Below are 14367 nucleotides of genomic sequence, written 5' to 3' on the forward strand. Positions count from 1 at the left end.
CCCCTTTGGGCCCGTGTTTGTCCACCTCTGCCTCCCTCTCGTGGCCAAGCTGACAGAAAGCACCCTCGGTCCATGAAGCGCTATTAATTACTTGCTTCTGAAACTAGGATTGCTTTGAGCCAAATTGAGCTGTTGCTGTAGCCACACACCATACGGGCTTAACCTTTCCTCGCATTCCTGAAGGTTTGAGTGAGGCAAATAACCATAAGGAAGCTGTATTTTTAAAATTTATTTTTATTTTATTGAAAAGAATCTGTGAAGCAATACAGGGTTATTGGGGGCTGATGAAGACTTGCAGCTGAGATGTGGAAGGAAAGCAAGGGGATGGCCACAGGGTGAAAGTTGAGAGGATCTGCCTCCAGTATTAACTCTAGGGCTTAGTCTAGGGCTAAAAAGCAGGAGCTGAGTCTGATTGCTGCAGGCTGGGGGTACATGCTAGGATCACATCAGTGGCCCTCATAATTAGGGTAAGGAGAAAGACTCTGGCAAAATATATTTGTACAGTGAGTGTGAGAGATATATTGAGATATATTTGTACAGTGCTATGGGTAGGAGAGACAGAAATGCCATGGTGGTATAAAGTGATAAGGACAGAGCTACTCATGATGGCCTGATCCAAATGATAGCCAGGATTGCTCTGGGGGCATCTGCCAATCCATGCATGGCACTGCCATGGTTGTCCCTTCAGCTTAGGAAGGAGACATTGGAGAAGCTGTGCCTCAGACACCAGAGTGTGTGATCTAATGAGGAAGAGGTTCAAGTCCTGCTTCCCCGGTTGCAGAGCGCCTCAGGTTTGGGGTTTGCCTCTGTGCTAGCAAGCAAGCATCTCCTGCTCTGCAGGGCAAGGACTCACTGACTAGGGTGAGCAAAACCTGCCAAAGAAGAGGATGGTTTGTGATTTGTTGTGTCTGATAAAGAAAATAAAAGGATGGTCAGCTTTGAAAGTCATTGTTGGGATTCTTGATCTCATCATCAAGACACCTGTGGCAGCTGCTGCCTCCGTACCTTCTTCATTGACCTCCACAAAAGCTTTGTGAATAACTTCTGAGATGAAAAGATCCTTCTTCAGTGACATCCCTGTGAAATCAGCCTGACCTGGGTTAAAAGCATTTCGTATCCCCATGCTGCTCAGAGGGGATTTAAGGTCATAATTTTCTTCCAGCTTCAACTTGGGCAGGTATAGATCCACTTCAGCCTTCATCATATTGTCTGATTTGGTCCATTCAGATAGTTTCTCATATGTCAGCTCTCTTTCCACCTGCAATGAGTTGAGGAAGAAAGCAATTGGAATGTGAAGGACAGAGATAAGACATGCACAGACCAGTGTCTTATTGCTCATCAAGAACATGTAAAGCAAGACCCAGCTACCAGCAGTGACTACAGATGGAACGTACATCATATTTAGAGGGCATGATCTGACAAAGTGCTGAGTGACTAATACTCCTGTTTATTTTCTTAAAGGTGGGGAGGCTTCTGAGTAGTTTATATTTTTTTTTTCTGGTGTGAAGAACATTGTTTTTTCAATGTATTACTTATAACAGTAATAATTGGTGCTTGATGTGTGTGTATATGGATACATTTTCTCTTAGTAGTGATAAATAAATGGGATGCATGGGAACTGAGGTACAAATAAAAGTATTTGCCCTGCTCTGTTTAGAATCTGAAACTGATCCTGGCGTAGTCATGAGTTGCTGTGGGCACCTTCTGGGTCAGAGTAGTCAGCCCCTAGTTTGAGAAACCCCACCACAAACCATCAGCTGGAAATTCAGACTGAAATGACATAAAAATTCATTAATACAGCCCTCAGGAGAAGATAACTCTAGGCATGATGATTTAGAGGTGATCCTTGCTTTCTTTATGCAATACTGGTGATAGGAAAGAGGATACAAAATAGTCTAAGACTATTGTGTGGACATAGGTTTTAGATGTACTATGTTTGCAAAGTTACCACATGTCCTGAATCCTAAGCTGAAAATCATGGTGTTACAGTTTTTGAAACAAAGTATGAGCATATGAGAAATATTCTACTGTGACTTTGAAGTCCTTCCTCACTGTTTTCATCGTTTCTGTTACTGTTTCATAGTGTATGTGATGCAACAGTAGGTCAGCTTTACCAGCTCCAGGCCAGTAGTGTTATCGTTGATGTCATCTGGAAGGAGAAGGAACATGCTGAGTTCATTTTCCACATATGGCAGCTCAATGATTCTTAATTTCATGGTGGTTTCATGGAGTATGGAAAATTTATCTTTCAAAAACATCATGTGTACAGGTTTAGTCTTGGTCTGGAAAAAAATTCAGACATAAAAATTACCTTACACATTAAAAGGATGATAAAATTTACTTGCTTCATTGACCTGAAAACAAGTACAAGATTCAGCAGCATCTGAATACCAGGACCCTTTTCTTTGGACAGGATCACATACATTCCCTTTTCAAAGTCTTTGAGATCTTTATAAAAATTAGTATAAACACATAAGCTAAATACCTATTAACTGCAATCCCATGTAATGTATTTCTAAATTTAAAATAAAGATTAAGCTTTGATAATTAGATAACTCTCTGCAGGCCTTGGTACTCACCCTGTGAATTAAATGCTTTCTGGCACCGATATATTCGGTTTGCATGGTAGTGCAGGGATGGCTACTGTGAAGAGACCTCAGAAGATGCCTCTGTCAGGCAGAGCCAGTTTCAGCTGGCTCCAGGACAGACCTGCTACTGTCCAAATCTGAGCCAGTCAGTGACATTGGTAGTCCCTCTGTGATTACAAGTTTAAGAAAGGGTAAAAACTGCTGCACAAAAGCAGCTGGGAGAGCTGAGAGAGATGATGTGGGAGAAACTGCCCTGAAGACACCTAGGTCAGTGAGGAAGGAGAAGGAGAAGGTGCTCCAGGCTCTGGAGCTGAGATTCCCCTGCAGCCCATGGTGAAGACAATGGTGGTGCAAAATCCACCCTGCAACCCCTGGAGATCCCATGCTGGTGCAAGCACCTGGCAGGACCTGTCATGCTGTGGAGAGCAGCCCTTTTCTGGCATCACCTATAACCCTGCAGTGGACTCACACTGGAGCAGTTCTTGCAAAACTGCACACAATGGGAAGGACCCACATTGAATGTGAAGGACTTTGAATAAATAGGACCCTGTGGGGGAATAGAATGTAAGAAAATAAAGATAGTGCAGAAGGTAGTCTCACACCTGAGGAGTTGCAGCAGTGCTAATCACCAAAGATTAGGAACAGCCCTGCCCTTAATAGGCCACAGCTGTGTCCAATAAGAAGAAGAGTGCCACAAAAGAGTGGGTTAGCTGGGCGAGGAGGGAGTTGGAGTTTGTTGGCTGTGTTGTGAAGAAGAAAAAGGACTCAGTACTGCAAGGAGCTGCCCATGAGCAATCACTGAGAAGGTATAGGACTTTTGTAATAAGATAACAACAGCACCCCACACTTGAGCAGAGGAAAAGTGTGAGGAGGAAGGAGCTGTGGAGGCAATGTACAATGAACTGACTACAACATTAGCCCATTCCCAGTCTCCTGCAGTGCTTTGGGGCACAGGTAAGTCATAAGTAAAGCTGAGCCTGGGAGGAAGGGTGGATGGGGGGAGGCACTTTATGCTTTGTTTACTTCACTAACTTACTTTGAGAATTGGCAGCAAATTAATTTCTTGAAGTTGAACTTGTTCCTCCTGCCTGTTATGGCAATTGGTAAATTCTCTCCCTGTTCTTTCCCTGACCCATACATGACCTTTTCATCCTATTTTTCTCCCCCTATCCTCTTGACAAGAGGCAGTGATAGGGAGTCTCAGTGGGCATCTGGTGGCCTGCCAAGGTCACCCACTGCAACCATCTGCTGTGACAGATCTGAAAACTGCACACGTAGTGTAGTAGGTTTCGAGTACACGGTCACATCAATTGCTTCACACTGCCTGGCATACAAAAGGTATTTGCACCCTTAATCTATGTCAAACAAAATTTTTGTTTCCACTGACAAATAGTTTTGCTTGCTTTTGACACAGTCCAAAAATATGCGTGCAGTCAGCTACTGGGAATTGTCAGTGCATGACCATTTAAAAACTGTTAGCTCAATGAATAGATCATCTGAATAGATCACCCTCACACACTCAGCTAAACTGACAAACACCATGAAAATTCCCTGTGAGGTTTGGTGCAATACCTAGGGCATGTGTGGGAAGAACAGCTGGATTAGGTCCCATGATCTCAGGGTCTCAAGAGCAGAAGTGAGCCCTAGGTGTGTAAACATTGCTCTCCAAAGCAACCTGCTCCCGTTTGGAAATGGCACTTAGAGAAATTTCTTCTTGTCCTGAAGCTACTTTTCTTAACTTGCTTTGCTTAGCTTGCTTTAAAAAAAAATTAACTTTAACTGTTCCCAAGTGTTTTGATACTGAGGAGTTATAAATTGAAAATCCAGTTTTCATGGATATGCATAAACAAGACAATGCTGAGCTCTTTTCACAGTTGGTATTCTCCCTGAATTTATGGCACTTTGTCAGCTATATGTAATGTTGCAGTGGCATATGAAATACAGGGGAAGTATTTTCTCCTCAGTGATAGACATATTGACATAGGACAACAGGCATATTGACAAGGCATTTACCTTGCTTATTCTGAAGGGCATCTCAGAAGTATTTTTCTCCAGAAATTTCTTCTCCCACTTTCCTTTGAAATAAATGGCATTTACTAAGACCAGCACAGTGCGAGAATGGAGTGATCCTGCAGGCAGCAGACTCTGTATTTTCCCTTCAAAATCGGACAAAGAGATTGTTATTCCAGCGTGACTGCACAGCTTGCCAATTTTAATTGTTCCTTGTCTGTGCCTACCTCTCTTTCAAAAATATTTGTATTTTGGAGGTTTTCTTTTACTCTACGTTTTTATGTTGTACATATGGTAAAAATGACCTTTTGAAGTATCTCTGTATCCCTTGTCCAGAGAAATTGTGGATGCCTCATCCCTGGAAGTGTTCAAGGCCAGGTTGGATGGGACTTTGAGCAACCTGGTCTAGTGGAAGATGTCTCTGTCCATGGCAGGGGGGTTGGAACGAGATGATCCTTAAGGTCCCTACCAACATAAACCATTCTATGAATTCTCTGGGATTTTTTTTTAAATTATATTTGTTGGAGTTTTGGTAGTAAATGGCATTTGGAAGTGGGTAAAGCAGAATAGCTTGGATGTTCTGTCAACTTGGTTGTAAGCAGCTGAAGAATGCAGAAGTAAAATCCTCACTAATCATTGTGTAGCCACACAGTATGTACCTTTGCATGCCTTCGAACAGCAATGGCTCAGAGGAGGCTACAGCATAAAGAATTCAGGGAAGGACCTTGTAAGGAGCAGCAGTTAGGCTGGAGAGAGACATTCTTCAGACTATTTAGATGTACTTTGCTCATCACCTCCCTGCCCTGAGTTTCCACCTTTTATGGATTCTTGGCTGCAAGAGCAATAAATGTGGAAATACAAAACATTTGAAAGTTAGACAAGAAAAATAAATGCCATCAGAGTGATACTTACTCTCAGTTTTATTTTCTACCCATGAATTGATCTGTCCTCTGACTTGTTCTGCAGCTCTCTTAAAGTTTACAGCTTGTGGCTTTGCATTGTAATAGCTTGTAAGGAGTTGTAAGAACTTCTGAAAGATAGGATTAAAAATGTGTGGTTATTTAGTTAAACTTGAGTTATAAAAATATTAGTTACAATCATTTTAACAGATTATCCATTCTGCTAATACATAATTTAAGAAAACTTGGTTTGCATGCAGTAACCTTTATAATAAGGCCTGATACATTCTATTCTAAATATTAAGTAAGGACTGATCAAACTTCAGTCCAAAGGAAACTGATACTTCAAATTTTTGTGTTTGAAATCAAAGGTGGAAGTTTTTAGTTTTGAAATATCCATGAAACATTTACATTTTTTTTAATTTCTCAAAATGACATTTTAATATAATTTAAATACTTTTTTTTGCCTGAATTATGAAGTAGTGTTCACTACAAGATGGAAGAATGGTCTCATATAAAGTTAAACAAATGCTTTTAGTTTGCTTCAAAGGTGGGGAACCTGCCAAAAATTTATGAGGACAATAAAAGGAATGTTTTGGTAGAATAAAGTCATGACAGAAATGCAGAATTAATGTTTCCATTGCTGTCTGCTGTGAAATCATTCATGGAGATTCCCAGCAGGAAATTCCCTCGATTCCCTGTAAAGCAAATGCACATGAGATTATGGAGAAAATGAGCAATACCCATTCAGAAAGACAAATTGCTGATTACTCAGGAAACCAAACAAACTCAAAAATCAAAGAACAGTAATCTCATTTTAAACTCCCCCTTCCAGGGACCTGGAAAATGATTAATACAACATCAGTCTTGAAAAGATTGCAGAGATAAAGGTAATTACAAACTCATGAGTCGGTGTGGGGCAAATGAGTAGAATGGGCGTAGTGGGTCTATGGGTTCATGTGACTTATTGGAGATGTATCAACATTTTTGTAATAGGAAATCAAAAATCACAAATATGTTGGAGTTTTCTGAAGGTGTTGGGAAGCATATGGGTAAAAGGGCTGAGCTGTTACAGTCTTTTTGGATTACCAAAATGCATTTTGTAGGACTTGTCACCAAAGACTGAGCATCCATTGGACTACAGAGATACGTCTTGTTTGTTTAAAACCAAGAGTAGGAGGAAAAAACATTCACAATGAAGGGTTATTACTGCTGGAGTGCCACAAGAATATATGTACTGGCATCTGTGTTATGGTATTTTTTTCTATAAAACCAAAGTTTAGATGTTTACATTAAAATATATATAATAACATATATATATATAATAACATATCTTACACTTTACTGGATTACCTAAAAATACAGGAAGTGAGTGTTATGGTTTAGGAATGAGGTATTGAAGCTGTAATGGACAGGTGCATGAAAAAAACTGCCTAATCATGGCCAAAGATGCAAATAAAAATTTAGGAACTATGAAGGAAAGAGTAGACAACAAAAGAGAAATTTCTATAATGGCACTTTATAATACTGTAGTGTGTCCACTGTCTGAGTTTGCAATGCAGCTGTGGCCTCCCCAGTCTCAGAAATGCTACAGTATAAAAAATACAGACACTGGGGATGAGGGTGACCAGAGATGTGGAGAAATGTCCTTCAGACCAGAGATGAACCAACAGCAATGCCCACAGGCAGCAAGCTCAGAAAGCACAGGGGCTTCCTGCAGAGTGTAGCCCAGCTGTGGAAATCCTGGTGCTGAGGGCTGAAATAGATTCAAAAGACAAGTGTGCAAAATCCTGAAACAACAGCTCATCAGGGTCACTGAAGTAGACCTGCCCTCTGGTTCAGGAAGTCCCTGAGCTGCAGATCAGGTGGTGGTCACAGCAGATTCTGGAGAAGAATCACTACAGAGTTTTCTCATGCACTTGCCAAACTATTGCCCACTGCTGAAAACAGATGGACTGCTTGCCTGTCCAAGACTAGCCCTCTGTGGCTGTCCTCGTGCCCAGTGTTATAATTTGGAATTTTTGCATCATCTCTATTGATAATCACTCTTAATGTCAGCATATTCCCACATAAAGATGTTCAACTCACAGGCAGTAATGGGTAGGTCTTTTCCTCATACAGTCGGTTGGCACTCTTCAGCAAGTAAGTGCTTTTGCGTTTGTTGATGTCAGACAGGAGCTTTTTGAAGTCAGAATGGATGTTTTCTGCTCCCTCATGCTCAGGATCCTTGGAAAGAGACACCAATTAATATGGAGGGGGTTTTCTTGTCGGATGCACCTGCTTTATTTAAATTGTTCATGTTTTTTTAATTAAAAACAAGTTTCAGGGAATTAAACTTTTTTGAGAATGTTGTATGTTTGCAGCACTCCGTATAACTAGATAAATGGGATTCTACCTGTAGGGCAATGATTTATTTCTGCAGTGCTTTATAGAAGTTTGGTAGCATCATATGATGGTGCACCAAGGAGGCTGAATCTCCTCATGTTTGTCATTTTCAGGCCTGATTTTCAGTTTCACAAGACCTGTCAGTTTCACAGGGCTCCATCAATGCAGCCTGGCAGCCTTTGAGAAGGTCTTCTACGGACACAGAAACTAATGTCAGGGCATGGACTTGCCAACTATTCAAATTTTCCTGTTTCACATGGGTGTTTTCTGTTGCTATTTGGATTTTGGAGAGAGCTTCTTCTGGATGTCGGTGTTGGTGGTTTTAGGGAGGATGAGGTTGCTTGCCAGCTGTTTCCAGCTGTTGCTTTGCAAATGGAGGAATGAGCTGCTACCTGCCAGCTGCTCCCCACCAGCTGCCTGGATGCAGTGTCCCCCCCATGTCCTGTACGGTGCCCTGCACGTGAGACACCGGGAGTCTCTGCCACTGATTCAGAGTGACTTGTCTGTCATTCCTTGCTGAGGTCTTTTCTCACTCATGCTGAGGTGTGGGCTGCCAGGAAGCACACCTGGGAAAGAATTTAGTATCTAGAGGACACAGGATAGCAGAGGGTGGTTGTTTGTTGTTTTTTTTTTCAATGGGATGGGAACAGAACAAAGAGGCAATAGGGGAAATATCTGAAGGAAAAGATTAGACAGACTTTGGTACAATTTATGAAGCCAGTGAATTGCTAAAATGAATGAGAGTGCAGTGATTCATCTTGAAGAGCCATCTCACACCATCAAGGGAGAGAAATATATAATCCCCTTGCCCTTTTTATTTGAAGTTAATCTAATTTAATTTTTTTCAGCTTTCTTTTAGTTTCTATGCTGAAAAAACTACGGCTTGATTGAGTTTAATGCTTTTCATTGATTAGGGAGTTAATTTGTTGAAAAAGATCTGGGCCATTTCTCCTGCTGGCAAGTCTCTGGGGAGCTGATGAGCAAGGGTGAGTCAACAGACATTAACTTAAAGGGGAATTTTGTCTGCCTGATGTGTCTGTGCATACAAAAGGAGGAAGGGACTTTACTGGGTAGGGCTGGAGACAGGCGAGAAGGCAGTGGTTGTTTATCACTGCAGAAAAAATATCCCAACCAACCTGAAGGGGATAAGAAATGGAATTGTCCAAAGCATATTAGGACCAATGTTTTTTTGACATTTCTATAGCCCAGCTAAAACCAAGTGAGACAGTATTATGGCCAATCAAAATGCTGTTAGTGTTTCAGTTCTGCTTTTGAAAGACTGAATTAATAAGTTTTACCACCATATTACTTCCTTGTTCACTTTTTCTGTATGTAGTTCTTACTGAACTGAGACAGTAAATAATAGACTGAAAACAAGCAGATGTAAAAAGCCTAAAAGCAGTGGTTGCATTGGACTTATCCCATTCTCAGAGATTTTTATCTCAGAATATTTTGTTGTAATAAATACCATCTTTCTTTTCTTTGGTCTTGCAGGAGAAGGCCTTGTTGTCTCAGATGAACCTTCTTCTCTTGCAGTCTGGTTAAAATGAAGAACCTGTGATGATGATGATAAATGTTCATACAGACAGCTTTGAGATTAACATGCCCAAGGGTTGTGTATATCTTAGTTTTCTATGGTAATCCACCAGCCATGCCCAATGATAGTCTGTTGAAGTTATAGAGGACAATTATGTGTAATTGAGGACATTGATTAAATCTCTGTAACTGTATCATTACTAGATAGATTTTGGCCACATGGACTCCTTAATAATGGATCAGTATTGTGACTGGAACAGGCTCCCCAGGGAGGTGGCCACAGCACCAAAGCTGGCAGAGTTCAAGTGTTTTGGACAGCACTCAGGCACATGGTGTGACTCCTGTGCAGGGCCATGAGTTGAACTCAATGGTCCTCGTGGGTGATTTACAACTCAGTATATTCTATGGCTCTCTGATATTTTCATCGCTCACATATCTCCATTATTCACTGAAGAATTACTATATTTATGGACTAACTATGTCACGAGCAAAGATTTCTACCTCTCCTGTGCAGCCAAACACATGTTCAGGAAAGTTTGCTTTACTGTCTGCAGTATGAGAAAGCAGATATACTCCTGCCAGAACCAGCTGAGATCTAGAAGCAGTGATATCTTGCTCAAGAGATTATCTCCAGATTTCCTTCCTCTAGCATATCATAGTGCCATATAATTTTTTTAAATAAAGGTGTGTCCTCATTACTTTTTGGGCATTATGTTAGTTTAATTATTCTGTTAATAAAGCAGTTAAAATGGAACAGAGAGCTCCAAGCAAGACCAAGAGTAGCCTCTAAATGTCAATAACTGCTCCTTGGCAGATCACTTGCAATGCTCTGTGAACTGTAAGTGTAAGCTAAATGTAGGGTTGGTGCAGAGCAGAGATCATGGAAATAAAGTGGAAGTGAGCTTCCATAATGTTGGTACAGAAAATATCCCTACTCATGCTGTCAGCATTGCAGATCACTGTCCTCCCATGTTGTTCCTTGCTGTTCTCCATAGGCAGAATAACAGTGCAATTTATGTAGGAACCTGCTGAAGGTGGTACGTGGCTAATTTCAGAGCTTACCTCAGCCATCTGGCTTGCAGTGTCACCTTTTGCGCCCAGGTGGACCATGGCAAGAGCAGTTGCAATACTCCAAGGAGAAAAGAAAATGTTTTGGCCTTTGGAAGTTTCATTCAGCTTTTTGTAAAGGTCCAGAGTGAAGCTGTTGGTTGACACTGAGAGAGATTCCATTGGTACACCTGAGACAAACAAGTGTCAGAGGGGTGGTGGCTGCTCCTTCACTTGTTTTAAAATATACAAAGCTGCCAGTATTGTATTTGCCAGTACTTTAAAAAATACAAAGCTGTCAAGTGGGAGACTGCCTGCACCTCTCAAAAACAGTGTGAAGGTATCCCTAGGTAAAATACTACACAGAGACCACGTACAGTCAGCTAGCAGGTTTCTTTCTAAGATGTGTACTATTTTTTCCTTCCTCATTGCTTTCAGTGCCTTTGCCAGGTTTGTTTGGTTTTCATCAGTTGAATACAATTTAAACTAGAAATGTTATCAGAATTTAGACTTGTTTCAAAAACTTATTTGCTCTTTCCCTTATTTTCATAGAGTTATTATTTGATTCTGAGAGACTGAAAAAGAATAATTTCTCACCGTGTTACTTTGGGCTTTTTTTCTATTTGTTTAAACTTCCTGTTCAGTTATTTTCTGCTGAAAAAAAAGCTGAATTCAGGTGATTCACTACAGATATATCCTAAAGGCTACTAGAGAGATACAGATTATTATATGTTCTTGGTGTAGATAAACCCATATTTGGAAGCTGTGTCTGGATTTGCTAATTTATGTTTTTCAAGAAAATTATTTTATCTTGCATGCAACCCCAAATAGTTCCTCTTTTAACCAACAACAAATTTTATTTGGTTTCCTGCTGCTTTATCCAGCATGTTTTCCATCCCTCTTCTGCTTCTTTTCTTAGCTATGTTTTTGCAGGACAAAACCAAAAAAAACAAATAACCACAACCCCAGGATTAAATTGATTTTTCATGCATGGTTCTGGAATAAACCTGTGCATCCTATTAGTATTTTTTGATCCATCTAATACTTTGATAAATATTATGACAAACTCAGACTTTTCCATTGTCTTCTTCAGAATACAGACTAATAAAACATTTGGTGAAGTCAGTGTAAGATGGCATCAAGTAAAATTTAAGCATTAGATCAACAACAGCAACTGGGCATTTAAATCCATCTTCACCCACAAATTGTGTGGTTAAATCAAAAACTGCAGTCCTCAAAACAGGCTGCTCCCATGAAGTGTCTGAGATGCCTGGAGCCTCTGAGGTCCTCAAGTTCTGTTTGTAAAGCTTCCTTAGAGCTCTGCAACAGCTTTGAAGTGTTCCCAGGAATGCTTCAGAGGGGAATGCCATGCAGCCTAGCTCACACCTAAGCATTTTTAGGTCCTTTACATTTCCTGCTGCTGTTCCTGGAGATGCTGGTTCTCCCTGGTGATTAAGGCACCCTTCCTACAGGTCAGGAAATTTTCTGCCCTCTCCAGGCTCTGAAGGTTTTGCCCAACCCTGATTTGCATTCTGCCCACTCTGCCTCAGCAGAGAGCTTTCCTAAGTGCTATACTTCATAGTAAAAAAATAAACACTCCCTTCCCCTAAATGAATTTTGTGCCATCATTCAACCACGCAGTTCCAAAGAATTTAAAGTGAATTTTTAAGACTTCCAAATAAAAGCTAGTTATTTTGATAGGAATGTCTAATTACCTGAAATCCTGAGAGAAAAGAGTTAAGATCTGTCTTCAGTCAGGGTCTGTGGCAGCCTGTGGGGCAATGAGTCCTTTTGGAAATGTAGAAATATTTGCACCTCCCTTTTCTATCTACATCCTCTTCTGGTTTTTAACAATGTGCACGTTCCCTCATTTATTCCTAGTTCTCCTCTCTATCACTTGCTTTCAGAAGTTAGAGACCTCCTCAATTCAAGGTCACTGCTAGTACATGTATATCCTGGAACATGAAGGCCAGTATTCCAGTTCCTTTCAGGTGTCCTCCACAACCTTGGAGTTTGGCCTGCAAAAAAAGTAGGAATTGCAGAAAATAATTCAACCACTCTTCATTGCCAACAGATACGGTGAAATGATTTTACAGCCTCCTTTTCTCTATGCTCTACCGACTGGGGAAATTAATATAAACTGATCTCAAAGCTATGGCTAAAAGGGAATATTGAAATAGACTGTTAATCTTATTGATCCTCTGGTTAAATTTGAGGCATCTAAGTGCTTGTAGACCTCAGGTCACATAAAGCCCTTATTTTGTACAAAGATATTTTGCACTTTTGCTTTTTTTTTTCTTAATTTTTTTTTTAAGAAAACGCATTGCAAAGGAAGTTCAGAAGATATTTACACAGTCATGTAAATAAGAGTGAATAAGTCATGTAATGAGAGTGAATTCTAAAATAAGTCATGTAATAAGAGTGAATTGTGTGCTCATTTGAGCTGGTAGATGTTGTTTTGAAAGACTTCTGGTCCTAGCAAAGTCAGTGAAGGTGCTTTAGATACTTACAGGGCCTACATTGTACTGAGCTTTTTATCCCTCCCTGGTGGACTTAGGGAGTTTGAATCATCCACCAAAAGCTGAAAAGGTACTTGGAAGCTCTGCTTGTAATGATTCCTTTTACTGAAACTGTCATATAAAAGCAGGGATCAAAACCAGGAGAATGTGTAAAACTGGATATCAGCAAAGATGTAATGTAAGATGTAATCAAATGTTTTACTTTAAACCAGTGTAATTCTGATCTTAATCTTTGTAACTCAGTTTAAATTGTATTGGTGAATTTCATTTGTGATCATGATCTGTCTTTTCTGCTACATTCAACCTTGGTAAAGAACAGCCCCTGCCCACCGGTATGGCTCATGCAGAGTAAACAAATTACCTGCATGCTGACAACCTGTATGGAAAAAGCATCCGTATGAAGTTCATCTTTTGAACAAGGATTATATTTTAGTCCTTCTCTACACTTAAAATCTGACTGCTACATATGGCATGCAAGGTTTCTAGAGAGATACGTGGGCCTTGCTTTCTTCATACCTTTTGTTTTTAAGTGCAGTTTTTGTGCCTTGCATGCTCATCTTATCTTCTTGTTTCAGAAATGTATTGCTGTATTTACTTATGAGCTTAAGAAATGTTTCTGCTTGTATCTTAATATGCTGTTGTTTGTTTTTTAGATAAATTCATAGAAGAAAAACCCCCAAGCAGTAGTGGCACTACAATCTCCAAAGATTGGCCAAAAATACAGGAAGATGAAGAAAGGGTTCTCCAACTGTGTAGACACACTTTGTGGTATGCACCAGCTGCTGCAAGATCCTGTTTGGTAAGAGACACTGGAGTTACAGAAGGAAACACATTAGCCAAGTAAGTGCTCTTGGTTTTGCAGTGCCAGATGTAAACAGTGAGAACAAGTCATGAATTGATGCAGACAGAATGGTAAAAAAAGGTTTCACTGCATCACAATGCCTGACCTATTGACTTCAAGTGGATTGACCTTTGACAAATGGTTATAAAAAAGTTTTTGATAAAATCGGTCATTTTCCCCTGACATGCTGATTATGAAATTTGGTCTTTAATGAAGCCATCTTTCATTCCTATCTGGCTCAGGAGGAAAGTTGTATCTTTCTGACTGATTGACTACCATATTCCTATATCTGTAAATTATCCACTCTGAGTGGGCCCTTTGGGCATTTGTTGAAGATGAGTTCTCTTGCAGTTAGTGCTAGTAATAAGCAGCAGAATTTAAAATCAGTGTTAGACTAAGTCTAATTATGGATTTTTGCTCTGCAAAAAATCCTATTCAGCTATGTTGCTTGGGTAGAAAATGAGACCAAGTGTCACATCTGTTACAATAGAACTGCAAAGACAGGACTATAAATAACACCTGAAAAGCAGGGTTCTTGTGCC

At 40.2% G+C, this 14367-nt stretch overlaps 1 protein-coding gene across 1 annotated transcript; it reads right to left on the reverse strand.

Moving 5' to 3' along the window:
• Window positions 1–232: 232 nt before the first annotated feature.
• On the reverse strand, window positions 233–12241 carry LOC102063640 (heterochromatin-associated protein MENT-like). Its single transcript, XM_005481677.4, has 8 exons — window positions 12181–12241; window positions 10481–10656; window positions 9351–9437; window positions 7586–7723; window positions 5511–5628; window positions 4602–4744; window positions 2115–2282; window positions 233–1258 (listed from the first exon to the last, which is right to left on the reverse strand). The coding sequence occupies exons 2-8, from the start codon at window positions 10646–10648 to the stop codon at window positions 857–859; spliced, it is 1224 nt and encodes a 407-aa protein (XP_005481734.1). The 5' UTR covers window positions 10649–10656; window positions 12181–12241; the 3' UTR covers window positions 233–856.
• Window positions 12242–14367: the final 2126 nt, after the last annotated feature.

This window comes from Zonotrichia albicollis, chromosome 1 (assembly GCF_047830755.1).
Source record: "Zonotrichia albicollis isolate bZonAlb1 chromosome 1, bZonAlb1.hap1, whole genome shotgun sequence".
NCBI classification, from domain to species: Eukaryota; Metazoa; Chordata; class Aves; order Passeriformes; family Passerellidae; genus Zonotrichia; species Zonotrichia albicollis.

Excerpts from the sequence above, each read along its gene's own strand:
- LOC102063640 (XM_005481677.4), bottom strand. The coding sequence starts at position 10,648 with ATGGAATCTCTCTCAGTGTCAACCAACAGCTTCACTCTGGACCTTTAC. Across the intron at positions 9,438-10,480 it reads CTGCAAGCCAGATGGCTGAG|GTTCTTCATTTTAACCAGAC; the intron begins GTAAGCTCTGAA and ends TCATCATCACAG. Across the intron at positions 7,724-9,350 it reads GACCAAAGAAAAGAAAGATG|GATCCTGAGCATGAGGGAGC; the intron begins GTATTTATTACA and ends TCTCTTTCCAAG.